This window comes from Ambystoma mexicanum, chromosome 5p, assembly GCF_040938575.1.
Source record: "Ambystoma mexicanum isolate Mex_15411 chromosome 5p, UKY_AmexF1_1, whole genome shotgun sequence".
Classification (NCBI taxonomy): domain Eukaryota; kingdom Metazoa; phylum Chordata; class Amphibia; order Caudata; family Ambystomatidae; genus Ambystoma; species Ambystoma mexicanum.
This window is the reverse complement of record NC_090930.1, coordinates 991462809-991477637: the sequence shown is the minus strand read 5'-3', so window position 1 is coordinate 991477637 and position 14829 is coordinate 991462809. Positions and strand designations below refer to the sequence as shown.

The window sequence follows — 14829 nt, the reverse complement described above, 5'->3', positions numbered from 1 at the left end:
AATAGTGAAAAACCTATCAAGGGTTGGGATTGGGTAAGGAACGCATCTAGATATATAATCATATAGGAGCTAGGTTTGTTATTGGCTGTCCGATATCAGGTGGACAACTTATTCCTATCTCTTCATATGTGTCATTTATGAAAAATCAGTTACACAGTGTTTCATTGGTTTCCTAAGCTATAAGGTCCTTTGTTATACAGACCGGAACATTTTGTTCAATTAGCAGCACGTAAACCAAGACCCAGTTGCAAGTAGATAGGACATGAGGTTGCCCTAACACTCAATTAGCCCAGCATCCCTCATCACCCATGCCTTCTGCCATGAAATTCACTTTGTACTTGGCCTTGCAGAGTATTCTCGTCCTCGGAATGCAACGGGAGTGAGGGCACTCGGTATCATGTCTGGAACTCCAAGTTCAAACCCCATTTCCATTCTTGACTCATGTCAAACTCAAAAAGGAAGAGAGCATCAACACTCTCCCCCAAACCACAGAAGCCGAATGGATTCAACACTCCCACTGTGGTTGGCACGGGTGCCTGATGTCAAGACCACAGTTAACAACGTGGCAGCCAATGGGGGGAAGAGGGATTAGGGAGAGGTTGTTGATACAAGGGGGGAAGTTAGGAAAAGCAGAAAGAGGTGAAGGGTTAACATTATTGGATATGTATGGGGGAGTAAAGGGAAAAAACACTTGCACAATGAACCTGTTCACAATAGGCTTAAAATAAAAAGTCTTAAATGTTAACTCGTTAGACCAATCAGCTGATTTCATGATATCTTGTAATGTAACCCCTGCCGTAAACGCTCTAGATACCATCGCGCCCCTTGCAGAATGCGCACCAAACCTCGATAAGTCAACACATGCCCAATGCATAATTTCTCTGACCCATCTCTCAATCGTGGCTTTTGCTACTGCATGAAAGGGCTTCCAGCACGCAATCAAAAGCTGAGTAACCCCTCTTGGCCTCACCTCTGCTATGGCTAACTCATAGAGTGTCATTACGAGTAAGGGCGGTAAGGGGTAACGGCACGGGTAAAGGTGCCAGAGTCGTCAACCCCTTACCGCCCTATTACGAGGTCTCCTCGCGGGACCCGCTAAGGCCGCTGCGCCCTTAGCGTGTCCTGTGAGGAGACAAGCATGCTAACAACGGGCCCGTTATTAACAGACCCGTTGTTAGCATGCTCCCCATTCCATTGAGCCCTATGGGGGCTCAAATGGGAATGGGGATGTACCGGGTCCGGGTTCCTTGAATGAGGAATTACCGGGCCCTCCAAGGTTGGAATGGCCCGGTAATTCCTCATTTAAGGAACCCGTACCCGGTACCCGGTAAGGGGTAGCCATGCCGCTAGGAGCGGCATGGCTACCGCCCAATTTGTAATGACCCCCATAGTCTTTGATACACTGCGCTTTGCATAGCTTTCTTTTGTTCGGGAAATACGGGTAGGAAATAATCGTAGAATCTGACTTTGCCTTGCTCGCTAATTTGAAGGCTACCTCTTTGAATAGAACATTTTCCTGTCTATTTCTAGCGCTTTCACATCCGACACTCTCCTGCACACTATTAAACAGAGAAGCATGGCTAACTTCCCTGATAGCTGAGACCACGAGAGGTTCCTATTATTCTGGCCAAGCTAAGAATAGCTGAAATACTACTTGCACGTCCCAGAGCATGGCATATTTAGGCTCTGATGGCTTCCGTATCTTGACCCCTTTCAGAAAACGTAGAACCGCTGGGTGTTTTCCATTCTACTTTATCGTGCCCTGCCAATATAGCGGACCTGTAAACTCTCTGCCAAGAAGTTCAATATGTGTACTAAAGGGGGCGAAACGGGATTAATACCGAAACTTGCGCAGTAAATGGACCATTGTTTCCACGCGGCACCATAGTTCCTAATGATGGAAGGTGCCCAGGAGTCTCTAATACAATCGGCAGCGTGTTGCAAAATTCCTGGCAGTTCCCATCGCTTCCTGAAACCCTGCATTCCATGAGGCGTAGTAGTGTTCTCCTCCGCTAGTGGGTGAAGCTGCCCGCTCGGGTCCGTAGGATGTCTCTCCTGTGAGGAAGTATCCTCGGGAAATCTGTGGAAAGTTCCATCACTACTGGAAACCACGGCTCGGACTTACATATCGGTGCTATCAACACTAACTCTGCTTGGTCCCTGGCTAGCACTCTCATCAGCATGCAGACGGAGGGAACACAGAGTGCACTGCTCCCATCCACTGTTGCAAGAACGTGTCCATCCTCGCTGCTCCCGGATCTATCCTCCAGCTGAAGTACCTGGTGGTTTGGGCATTGAGCCTGGAAGCAAATAGGTCGATGTCTAGTGGGACCCTGATCTCCTGAATCTGCACAAAGATGTCTGGGAGTAGCCTCCAGTCGCTGGAGTCTACCAGATACCGAGAATTCCAATCTGCCACTGTATTCTGTACCTCTGGCAAATATTCCACAGACACTGTTATCTGCTGTTGCAGGCAGTGATGCCAAAGGTCCTTCACTAATTCTTCTAGCATCTTGGAGGAGGTTCCTCCAAGCTTGTTTGTAAACCGGACGGCCGAAATATTGGCTATCTTGAAAAGGATGCAGCAATTGGCTCGGTCCTTGGTAAAGGCGCGTACGGCAAAGGAACCGGCCAGGAGCTCTAAGCAATTTATTTACCTCCTGTTTCTGAACATCCACACTGCACTCCCCAGCCGGCTCTGCTTGCGTCGGACCCTAGGACTAGGTCTGGTGTGTCTCCGAAGATCGCCTGGCTGTTCCAGGCTTTCATGTTCTGCAACCACCAATGCAGCTCCGTAAGGGCTTCCTGATCGAGAGAAACAAACTGGTGATAGCCTAGGCCCCCTCTGAGATGTCTGATCATCAATCTCTGAAGAGCTCTGTAATGAAGCGGCCCTGGAAATATTGCTTGAATTGAGGCCGCGAGAAGACCCACTATACAAGCTAGATTGCAAAGCGAACTAACTTTCTTCGCTATCATCATCCTTAGCTCTTTCTTTATAGCCTTAACCTATGCACACATTGGCAATTCGAGCGTGGCTTTTCTCGTGTCGATGACGAATCCCAGAAACTCTATCCTTTGAGCGGGTCAAAGGTCCGATTTCTCTGTGTTTACGAGAAAACCGAGGGAGGATACAAGATCGCATACCCATGTGGCTTGTGTTCGCAGGTTGCTGGCACTCTGGGCCAAAATAAGAATATTGTCCAGGTGGACGATGATCCTGATCCCTCCCACTCGAAAGGCTGGCGCCACTGGTTGCATAATTTTTACAAAGGCCCACAGTGCTGACGCTTGCCTGAAGGGTGGGCATGTAAACCTCCATATCTCTGTGCCCCACCGAAAATGAAGGTATCTCCGATGTTCTACCGCTATCAGAATGGTAAAATAGGCGCCCTTGAGATCTAACCGGACGAGCCAATCTCCCATCCTGAGTAGGTCAGGTAGAAGGTGTATCCCTTCCATCTTGAAGTGTCAGTATGTAATCCATTCGTTCAGACCCTTCAAGTTGATTACTGGTCTGACCTTCTCTCCTCTGCGTACTAGGAACATATTGCTGAGGAAACCCTAATCCTCTTTCACTTCTCGCTCTATTGCCGCTTTGGCTGCTAGGCTGCGCAATTCGCTGAAAATCTGTTCCTGCTCCCTTAGGTGCATGTGCATTGCTGGGAGTTCTTGCGCTTGCGAGGGAATGCCTACGAATTCTAGTTGCATGCCTGATATTGCTTGTAACACCCATGCATCGCTGGATAACTCGCCGTACATGCAAAAACAAGAGTGTCCTGCTTTAAAGACTTAAAAAAAAAAATTATGAATGCGATCTTTTGTTGCACCGCACCGTCAGGAGATATGTGTACTCCATGTGTGGCTCCATTCTAAAGATGCGCGGTGCCTGCCGGGAAGGGAAGGCCCTAATTGAGCTCTTGCTGGGTCCTAAAGCCCAGTGGTGCAGTGTCTGGGCATGCTGTTCTGAAGAGGGAAAGGCTCCCGCCGGGTCCTAGAGCTCTGTGTTCGCCGAGGCTTGCTCTTCTAATGCAAAGAGGCAGGGCTGGCTGCCTAATGCAGGCATGTTCGCCCCTGGATCCAGCCCCGGCCTCCCAAAGGGAGAAAAATTCAAAGAAATGAAATGAAATAGGCGCACCCGTAAGCAAAAACTGAGTTTACCTTCTCGTGCTAGTATCTACTAACGCACTCCCTATGGTAATGTTACAGAACTCACGCACGTTATTACAACAGTCTCTCTGTATCAATCTAAGTTATACACACAACGCTAATATATGTGTAACTACGCCATACATTGCAAGCGTGACAGAAAGATCACTTATCTGTGGAAGCAGCAACAAAGAAAAAGGAAAGAGCATAATGCTCGCCTCCTGTCTCGACATAGAATGGGTCTCCCTCTCGTAAAACCCACTTTGTATGCACAAAATGGGTGTCTGTATGAGTGTTTTCTGGGAAAATGGGAAGAGGGACACATCCACTGAGGTAAACGAATAAACCTGATTCACAGAACCAATGTGCTTCTGTGGCAATGTGTCCCTGTCCCAACCTAACGTAGATGGCGTATGTGCAATCTGTGGGCAGTCGCATCTGAAATTTGCACCTGCCACAAGTTACATACGCACATGAATTTCTTAATGAATCGATCCCAGGCCAGTTTAGGGATTTGATCCCATATTCATTTGTCAATGTGCTATGCTAATCTAACTCACTCCCTTGCAAAAGATTTCACCCTGTACGTTTTGAGAGGTTTTTTATGAAACACAAAAACGAGTATAGCTACAAAAACAGCCAACTGTTACACCAACTGTGTTCAAATATAGCATACTTTACTCCTTCTATACAGTAGGAGCATGGTTATGCTTCTAAAAAATGATAAAGTTCACGAGGTAGTGAATTCAGTAAAGTATAACATCATCAGAAAAATAAGACCAATTAACACAAGGATGTCATTATTGACCTGCTCTCATCGGATTAGAATGCTCAGAAGGCAGTCAATAACTATTTTTATTGACTGAATGTAAACATTCTGTTTTCAAATGTAGACTGGAAATCTGCATAACGCATTTCTATACATTCAAGTGACAGCAGTACAATTTCCCAGCAAGACTTTTATCAAATCGACTTTGGGAGGATATTTTTTCACTAGGCAAAAATGCCTTCAGTTTCGTATATGGAAACCGTCCACCTTTACAGTGTACCGAATACATTATCATGTTAAAGCAGTTCCAGTTCAACCAATCATACAAATAAAATGCATAGCTTATAAAGACAACTTTCTTATTTAAATATGATTGTGTAAAACCACATTTAATGTATTAACAAATTGTATCTATTTAGTTCAGTCATTATTAATAACACCTTATACATCAGCACAACTACAACATCCATATTGCTATTACCACTATGTGCTAACAACCTTATAAACCTTGGGATGGGGTAATCATCGCTTGGGATAAGGACCCTTGCCCAACGGATGACTCTCAGTTTTGTCTAGGCCATAATTTTGGCGTGGGGATCACTATCCTGCTAAAAGCCCCCTTGCTTGGTCTACATGACTATATTAATATTCTGGTCGCAGAAGACGCAGATCTTATTAAGACAGAAAATGAATTTGACTTTTCCCCTCACTACACAGACAACCGTATTTTAATCCCCTAATTGATTCAATTTATTAAACAAGTAACTGTCAAAGCATTATTTCTCCATCAGTACATGACATTAATCACCAAACAACCATATACTTTTCTTCAGCGAGAGATCACTGGCACTCATCCAAGTCTTGAAGAAAGCAAACAGATGGCAGGCTTAGATCTGTGATTTGTTTTTGATATAATTATATAGCTAAAAAGGGAGTGTTTGGCGGTGAGAAATGTGAATTAAGCTCAGATTTGTTCCAAGTTTCCAAGTTTTTATTTTAACACACTTTGGTAAACGTTTTTTGAGGCATCGGAACACAGCATACATCCAGAGGTTACAATACATTTACAAAACTATTAACAGAGAATGACTTGATGAAAATGTACATGTTAGCAGAATAAAAGCATATTGTTTAAGTTGTTTTGCAATGTTAAAAGAGAAATGGAATTACATGTGGGGGTAAATGGTGCATTGTTGTGCTAACACGCTGTCCCGCGGAAGTGTTCGCGTTGAAATCCCGGGTTACAACTTTGAGCTTTACACCGTCACTACGCATTTACCAAGCTCCCAAAACGCATGCAAATCCCAATCTATAATATATAGACTCACATTTAGAAGGGAGCAGAGAGAGAAACTCCTCGAAGTCTTCATACTAAAATGTGCCCAGAGGATTCTGAGATTTCTAGAAACAATGCCAGTTTGGACCAGCATCATGCACTTTTATTCTAGGAATGCTTTTGGACCCGATCTTCCAATCTGCCACTACAAAGATGGCCACCGTCCTAGCCGCTGAAGGAACCCAATCAGATCTCAATCACATAGAAGATAAAGCAGGACACCATTCCTAGCAACTAGGCTTTCCCTCCTAAGAACCTTTCCAATGCACTGGTCGTTCTGTTTGCAATAGAGGGACATACCAGTAACAATGCTGCAAGTCTTCTAATCCTCCGGTTATTCAGCGTACCTACTGGCGTTGCTCAATTTCCGGCTTTATAAATTACTTGCCTGTGGATTTTCATCACTCCTGGCAAGTTCAAATGGGTGGGTGACTTTCTTGTGGATTAATCAAAGACTTGAGGTAGGTTTCTTGAGAGAAGTCTGCTGCATAAAAGTCAATCCAGGGAAGATAAGATACGTTTCCTAATGTGCTTTCCAGTAGTCTCAGAAGATTTGCTTTCTGCTTGTTCGTTGAGAACTTTAGTGACTCTAAACAGAAAACACCGACAGGAACTCTTGGCCCCAATTATGGAGATCATTTTTCAGTTCTGTCAATGACTTTGCTGGTTGGGTCATAGATACATATTTGTTCCAAGCAATGCCTTCCAGATCACTTTTATATGGAAAATGATCCTTTGAGAGTATATATACCTGAGCGGTCACAAACCTTATTCAACACAGACAGGGAACCCATGTCTACTTCTATACAGTGGTGCTGCAGGGCCGCTCACAATGTAGGGGCCCTGCCACAACATGTCCAGGGAGGGTCATGTCTCAGGCCTGACACTGATGAAAGCCAGGGTGATGGCTGACCTTTGACTGACTGCAGATGTCTGGCAGCCCAGAAAGGGGCCCCTCTGCCACTGGTTCCCTGTGCATACACCAGATGGAGCCAGATGTGAAGCGGCCCTATCTCCAGCCATTGGCTCTCACCCTCCATGCAGACAGCAACAAAAACCTCTCCAGAGCTCCCTGTTTCCTGCCTGTGTGGAGGGTGGGAGCCAGAGGTCTGGTGACAGTGTATCGTTGGGGACCCAACGTGGGAAACTGGTAAGGAGGTTTTTATTGTGAATGTGTAATATTTACTGTGCACTGTGTATGTTTGTAATGTGTGTAGGTGTGTATGATGTGTATGTGCATGTTGAATGCTTATGTATGTATGAGCATTTGAATGTGAATGGTGTGTATGTATGTATGTATGTGTGGGTCTAAATGTGCGTGTCATGTGAAAGAGAATGCAGTGAGTATGAATGTTCATGGTGGGTGCGTGAGTGAAGAATGCAGTGTGAATGTCAGGGAAGGTATGTGGGTGATGTGCCAAATACAGGGTATTCGTCCCTATTCCACAAGGGGAGCCTCACCCTTTGAGGCTAGGGATGTGAGCCGTACCACAAGACCATCCCTACAGGCAAGTGAGACCTCACTGGGAGAGACTCCCCCTTAGAGGAAGGGGACTCGCTTTCCTCTGAAGAACTCCCTAAAACTTCCACAATAGCAGTGTAAATGGGACTACCTGCTATGAATAATACTCTGACATCTGGGTGTTTGGCTGAAAACAATGCTGAAACAAACTATCTTAGAAAAGGAAAGAAACCTGTCTCTTTAAGGAGATTCAAATATTTGAATGGGACGTGTAGGGTGAAGAGAGAGAGGGAGAGAGGATCGCAAGCAGGGGAAGCCAGCTGACAGAGCCTCCTTGGCCAGGCAAAGAAGAGGTGGAGAAAGACTGCCATAAGCAGGGGAAGCACCTTGACATCATTACGCTTTGGAAAGGTGGAGCTGAGGAGAGCAATAGAGACCGCTACTTTCAAGGAAGCAGAACACACCAGTCGGAAACGCTGGAGGACCGGCGTTAGTAAGAATGGAGGAGCCGTTGTGAGCCTGGAGAAGAGAATCCTAGATCCAGTGGTGGTCTGGCCACAACAACAACATTGTGGTGGGAAGTGTGCCCAGTGAACCGCACCGGAACCATCACAGTGGGGAGTGCGCAAACCTGTACACGGCAGCAATGAGAGAGAAGGCCAAGAACGGGAAACCAGCGACACCGAGAAACACCTAGCAGAAGGAGAGGACCCAAGCGAGGGCTGAGCCCTACCACAGTTCCCTGCACAGTAAAAGGTAGCAGGGAGAACAGGGGAAGCGGAATGCTGCCGGGGCACCGTTACGAAAAACGAAGAACTTGGCCCAGTGAGACAAACGAGATACTGAACATAAAACTGTTTAACTGGAGGTGTGAACATACGATTAGGAGAATAAAAAATGATCCAGAAATAAAAGTTCTTAGAGACTGGGCACAAATACCACGGGAAGAGGGCATAGGTCCCCATGGTTTAAGAAGTGAAGAGTGGAGAAAGTCAGAGATAATGTTCAGTAATTAAGAATGCAACATCAAAATATCCTATGAATAAGATAAGAGGAGAGACAGTCAGAGTGAGACGCCCCAGGAGAGGGAAAGGTTGCATTGGAACAAGGCCCACTGAAGCTAAGAAAGCCTTGGTTACAACACACAGAGAGGCATGCAAGTTTAGTCCAGACTATAAGGAAGTGTATCAAGGAGAACTGTCGAAAGCCTATCCCTAAAGAGGGAACAAAACCTAAGTATATCATGAACGAATTACAAGAACTTATCCAGAAGGTGTTGAGAAACTGTTCAAAGAGACATTGCTAAGAAAACTTTGGAATAAAGAAGAGACATTTCTATAAGAGACAAACAGGAGAAGGGAGACATTCTCTTAGCCTCATTTAAGTCAATTACGATAGTGATAGGGTCAGATAGAGTCTGTTTGGACTGTGGAGATATTAATTTGGGACTTCCTGATGACAGGTGAGCCCCTTCAGTAAATTTAGAAAGGCAGGGATGTACTCCAGCAGTATGGAAAGATAGGCCTTATCCTTATCATTTTATTAAACATCTGCCAAAATGTCCTTAATTTGTCCGACTCCTTCGTCCAACCTGCCACAGGGATTTACTGGTGTGTGAATGGGTATGAATGTGATTGTGAATGTTCAGTGTTGGTGCACGTGTGACGAATGCAGTGTGAGTGAATTTGAGAGCACGTGTATCGGTGAGTTACTAGTGGGTGAATGGGCATGAATGTGATTGTGTGTGTGAATATTCTGGGTGAGTGCCCATGTGGCAAATGCAGTATGAAGGTTATGGGTGTGTGTGTGAGTAACAAGGGAGAAGGTTCATTGGTGAGTGACTGGTGGGTGAATGGGTATGAAAGTGATTGTGTGTGCTTATGTTCTGGGTGGGTGTTCGTGTGGCGAATGCAGTGTGAGTGAATATGGAGAGAGTGCATGGGTGGGTGAATGGGTATGAAAGTGATTGTGTGTGTTTATGTTCTGGGTGGGTGTTCGTGTGGCGAATGCAGTGTGAGTGAATATGGAGAGAGTGCATGGGTGGGTGAATGCGTATGAAAATGATTGTGTGTGTTTATGTTCTGGCTGGGTGTTCGTGTGGCGAATGCAGTGTGAGTGAATATGGAGAGAGTGCATGGGTGGGTGAATGAGTATGAATGTGATTGTGTGTGTTTGGGTGTGTGGGTGTGGGTGCGCGTGTGTGTTTGTGTATGAAAGATGTGTATTGTGTTTTTGGGCAGTTGTAAATTGATTGCAAATTGGAGTGAAACGTTTTAATGTTAGTGATGTGTGCTAGTGAAATGTGTAGGGATGATTACATACTATTCATAAGGGGTGTTCTGAGTGTCTCTGCGCATATGTGCATGTGAAACATGTATTGTGTTTTTTATGTAAGTGTCATTGTATTTTGCATGTAAGTGTGCCTTAACATGTTAGAGATATGCTCATGCATGAATTATAGATACATCTTAAAAGTAACACTCCTCTAAAGATGCTAGCAGTTTGCCTAATTTTATTCAGCGGACAGTAAACCACGAACATGAACATGTACATCTGTGACAAAAATCACAAACATTGAAGTGGACAATTTTCGGTATTGTGGGACCAACAAATGTCAGTTGTCTTTATGGTAAAACATTATGATAAACCATGTTCACATGATTAAAATAACTTTAGAAAAAATATGAAGCCAGCCATGAAAAATTTAGAACTTTTCTTTGTAGTGGTGGATGCCTCCAAAATGTAGGGAGACCATTTCTCTGAATGTTCATTTTGTTTGTATGTTTGGAAAAACGTATTTGATGAATTGGGAAATTAAGATGATATAATAATGCAATTATTGATTGAAGTATTACTTTTTTTGTGCAAATATATAGTTAGTCTCCTGAAGGAAGGTTTTCACTGAATAGAGTGTCATTGGGATTCACACTTACGATAGTGTGATAATTTTCACATTTGATTTAAAGACCTTATTAGCCATAGGTCTCACCAATGAGCACATAAAACAAACTTTTATTTATAGGAAGTTCATTAAAATGTAGTCTCACTTGAGCTTAAGCAAAAACAGTGCCCCCTGACTATTCTTTTTGAATCAATTTCAGCCAAGTCTCACATCCCACGGCACCACCTCGTAATCACTGGAAGTTTACCTCAAGTTCAGACATTCATCAGCAAGGCATTGTGGGTATGCAAATTAGCCCAAATGCAAACCTTTTGCTCCAGAAAATTGTCTTTCTCTTAACGGGCAGTAGTACTTTTTACATAGCTTTATCGGGTGGCGATGTGGCATGTGTGACTTTAGTCAAAGGGATTATCCTACTCTCACTTTTCAGGTAAAAAGGATTTTTACAAGCCTGTTTAAACCCACCATCATTTTGCTGGTGTTTGCTAAACATGCCCCAATGCTCCAACCACAAGGCTGTCAAGGCTATATACTGCACTGCTGATCCCTGATAAGGGTGAAACCAGGTATGTAGTTGTCTGCCGCCTTGGGAAATGTCTGTCTTGGTTCGATAGACATGATGTTGTTTACCAAACATACCCCAATGCTCCAATCAAAAGGAAGTTACTCTATGTCACACTGACGATCATCCTCAATGAGCGTGAAACAAATATGTTGTTCCATGCACGCTTAAGAGGTGTCTGTCTTGGGTTGATAAAGCTATGTATAAAATAGTGCTGTTCTCTAAGACAATTTTCAGAAGAAAAATGTATGCTTTTCAGCTAATAGGCATATCCACAATGCATTTAGAAGTGGTTCTGAACTGGAGATGAACTTCAAGGAATGATTACTGGCTGGCCATGTGGCATGTGTGCGTGTTAGCCGAAGTGGCAAATTCTACAAGCAGACTTGCGCATAAATGCATAAGCACAAACATATATGAATGTAAAAAGCATGTGCATGCACACATACATACCATCATAGATCACTAGCCATAGGGTGACCAGACATCCCGGTTTTCCCGGGACAGTCTCAGGAAATCGCACTCCGTCCCAGGGTCCTAGGAGTTTTTTGATTTTATAAACCCTGTCCCGGGTTTTCAAAGGTGGGTGGCTACGGTCCCAGTTTTTGGCAGGACCCGATTTCGAAATCCCGAAATCGGGTCCCGGCGCAACCCTTCCTGCGTGAATGGGGGCGTGAAATGCTTTTAGCACCCCAATTTTCTCCTCTTCCCCTCCCAGGCTTCCTCCTCCAATGAGAGGAATGTGCCTGTGAGCACACCCCCTCCCTGCCCACTGCAACAGGCCAGCGACATAGAAGTAGGACTAAAGTCGTATTAGTATTTACTTTAGTCCTACTTCTATTTGCATGACCTGTCCCGTTATTTTTTTTTTATCTGGTCACCCTAACTAGCCATCACATGCTTTACAAGTGATAGAAGAAAGTGAGTGCAGGCCCATATTTGATTTCCCTGTATTCAGCCATTGAGGCAATTGGCCTGATTTACAAAGGCATTTTTCAATCCCCTTGAACAACGTTTTGTAAATCAGGCCCAAAGTTTTGCCCTGGCTTTCTCAACACTTTTCAGCTTTCTGGAAATCAGGTATTTTGAAAATCGGTTACCTGGCTTGTAGAGCACATTGGGCCTAATTCACAGAGCGTTTTCCAATGGGGGTGTTGCCATCATAAAACGCTTCTGTGAATGAGCCCCATTGCCTGGCGGGAATTGAAAGAGGGTGCTTGCGCATGGCTCATGTTTCCAGCCATAGCATCTGGAGTTAGTCTGCACCCTCGTGCCAGGCCATGTCATGGATCATGTCACCATCACCCAGCCCCGGGAGGCAAAGTTGCAGCTGTGCGGCAGTCCAATATTCCATTTCTAGAATCTGCAGCCGCCATGTGTTATTTTTCAGACAGCATAGGCGTAATACATGAAAGTTACTTGAACATATAACACTATCAGAACAGTTTTCTTTCAAACAAATGCTACCCGGTTTGGAGACATAATCCCAACATTTGTTTTGGGCCCAGTTTTGGTCAAGCTCAGCGACGTTTTGTGTGTTTTTTATGAAGTGACTGGATTATTAATATAAAGTAGTCACTTCTCGGTTTTCAAAGAACCAAAATACCATTGAAAAAACAGTGGCAGTTGGAAAGACATCAGACCAAGCGTGATACTACTTTATTTAGAAAGAGGGAGTAGGGAGAGAGTGGGGTGGGGTGGGATGGGGCCCGCGGGAAGGAGAGATGAGGCAAACCCGTGGGCAACCGAGGGTTAACATGTTTTGGGACAACATAAAACAGTCGTTCAGCCAAATCCAGCTGCCATTCATTACTCAGCAATGTTGGCGGGAGTGACACGGAAGAAAAGCAACTGCCCTTAATTGGGGAGGGGGCGGGGGAACCAGGCGACAGCAGCCCTGCCTGCTGACCACATCTGCCACAACGTCTCCCAAACTTCAGACCTCGACAAACCGCTCAGAAGAAGGAAGGAAGCCGCCGAAACAGCACTTTACCGAAAGAAGGTACCGCTAAGATATCCCAACAATCACTTGTACTTCAGTGTTTTCTATAGTGTGACTATATAAAGGCACATTGCAAAGCCATGTGAAAATGTGCCAGTCTCTGTACTATTCTAAATCGGTTGTACTTTGCCAGACATGATGCATAATGTAATGTTATTTTAATATTGCACAGTTTAGTTGTTCTGAGTGCGCCGTTGGGCTATTCCCCCTGTTGAAAAGACCACGGGAGTGTATCTTTGTGACAAGGGACACGGCAGGAGTGAAATCAAGCAGACACGCGCGATGCTGTTTCCCGAGCACTCATTTATAAATGAGCCTGTTTATTTCAAGAGATAAGTTTCAATTATTACGAATTGAATCGCTGGCCGTTGTTTTTGTTTCCGACATTATTTGCAGGCAGGCACGAAGGTGAGGAGGACATGAGACCCGCAACCGTCCTACAATAAATAACACGCGAAAAAGCCACTGTGCAGCCCCCCCCCCTTGCCCCATCCCCACCAGACTCACTGCAGACACCGGTTGCTCTATATCCCTTCCTCAAAGTTCGCCTTAGCTCTGCACGTGGACTCTGTCCGACATTCGGATTTTAAAACAAGTAGTGCAGTTTTCGATGTCACTGTAAAGCGAACCCACAGCATCCTAAACCAGTATCGACTTGCCACAGAAACCACGTTCGGCTTTGATGCCTCCTAAGAATATGTATATTTGATACAATTACTGTCCCTTAAGAGTATGCCGTCTTTAAAGTTGGCAATGACGACACACATGCGACAGTTAATAGTGCCGGTGATAACCTCCTAAATGTTTCATCTTTGAAGGTGACGGAAAGTCCAGCATGTCTGTGGAAGGCGCCGCCGCCAGCGCACCCAAGGGGAAGGCCGCAGCCTCTGCCGGGCACACTGGGCGCAGGGCGCTGCCGCCCAATGTCTCCAACGAAGACGAGGACGAGGTGCCAACCGTGGAGGTCATGGGCTTCATGCCAAGGGGTGTCAACCTGAAAGGTACGCAGCAACAGAGTTCGCAGCCGCCCGTAAATGGCGCCTTTTCAAATGTACAGTTCCTTCTGACATGGAAAACTCCAAGCTTTGTAACACCTGCCAGATTATTTTTTTGTGGCGCATACAGAAGCGTGTCACTGTTATGTGCACCTGGTCTGGCCTTATGAAGATACTAAAAGCAGAGTCACACATTCATTTCTGTATTTGCATGAACACAAACCATGTACTCTTGCTTGCATAAAAACACCACAAAACGTGAATGCATGGTATCGACACAGGGTATTTGCACATGGGCACACATCAATCGACATAACAAGCGCATGAACTCTTGCACTCTTTTCTGCTGTCTTTCCGCGGAAGGTTTTTAAAATAACCAGCCAGCTCTGTGCATGTTACCCATTTCGGTTTTGCTCATTAAGTGATGCTTCAGGGCCACTTGGTGAGGCCAAATTAAGGATAACGAGCGTGGTCTTTGATTCAGTGGATGGCCAACATAGTTCCAACGTGTCCTTTGGCTGCACCCCCACCCAATTCACCCAATTCCAGTGTTCTCACAGCATTGCCCACACACAACAAACCAGGCTGCCACCAGCACAGGCACAAATAGCCTACAAGGCATCCAGGGCGCGGCTACTCTCCCCTACGCCCC

General features: G+C 45.1%; 1 protein-coding gene across 1 annotated transcript in view; it reads left to right on the top strand.

The window, feature by feature from the left end:
- Positions 1–13046: 13046 nt before the first annotated feature.
- The window catches only part of F13A1 (coagulation factor XIII A chain), a 767832-nt gene continuing 766049 nt past the window's right edge, over positions 13047–14829 (top strand). Inside the window, exons 1-2 of the mRNA XM_069613463.1 lie at positions 13047–13182; positions 14001–14183. Of these exons, the coding sequence (XP_069469564.1) occupies positions 14018–14183 (166 nt within the window). The 5' untranslated portion in view covers positions 13047–13182; positions 14001–14017. The remainder of the gene's footprint in view (positions 13183–14000; positions 14184–14829) is intronic.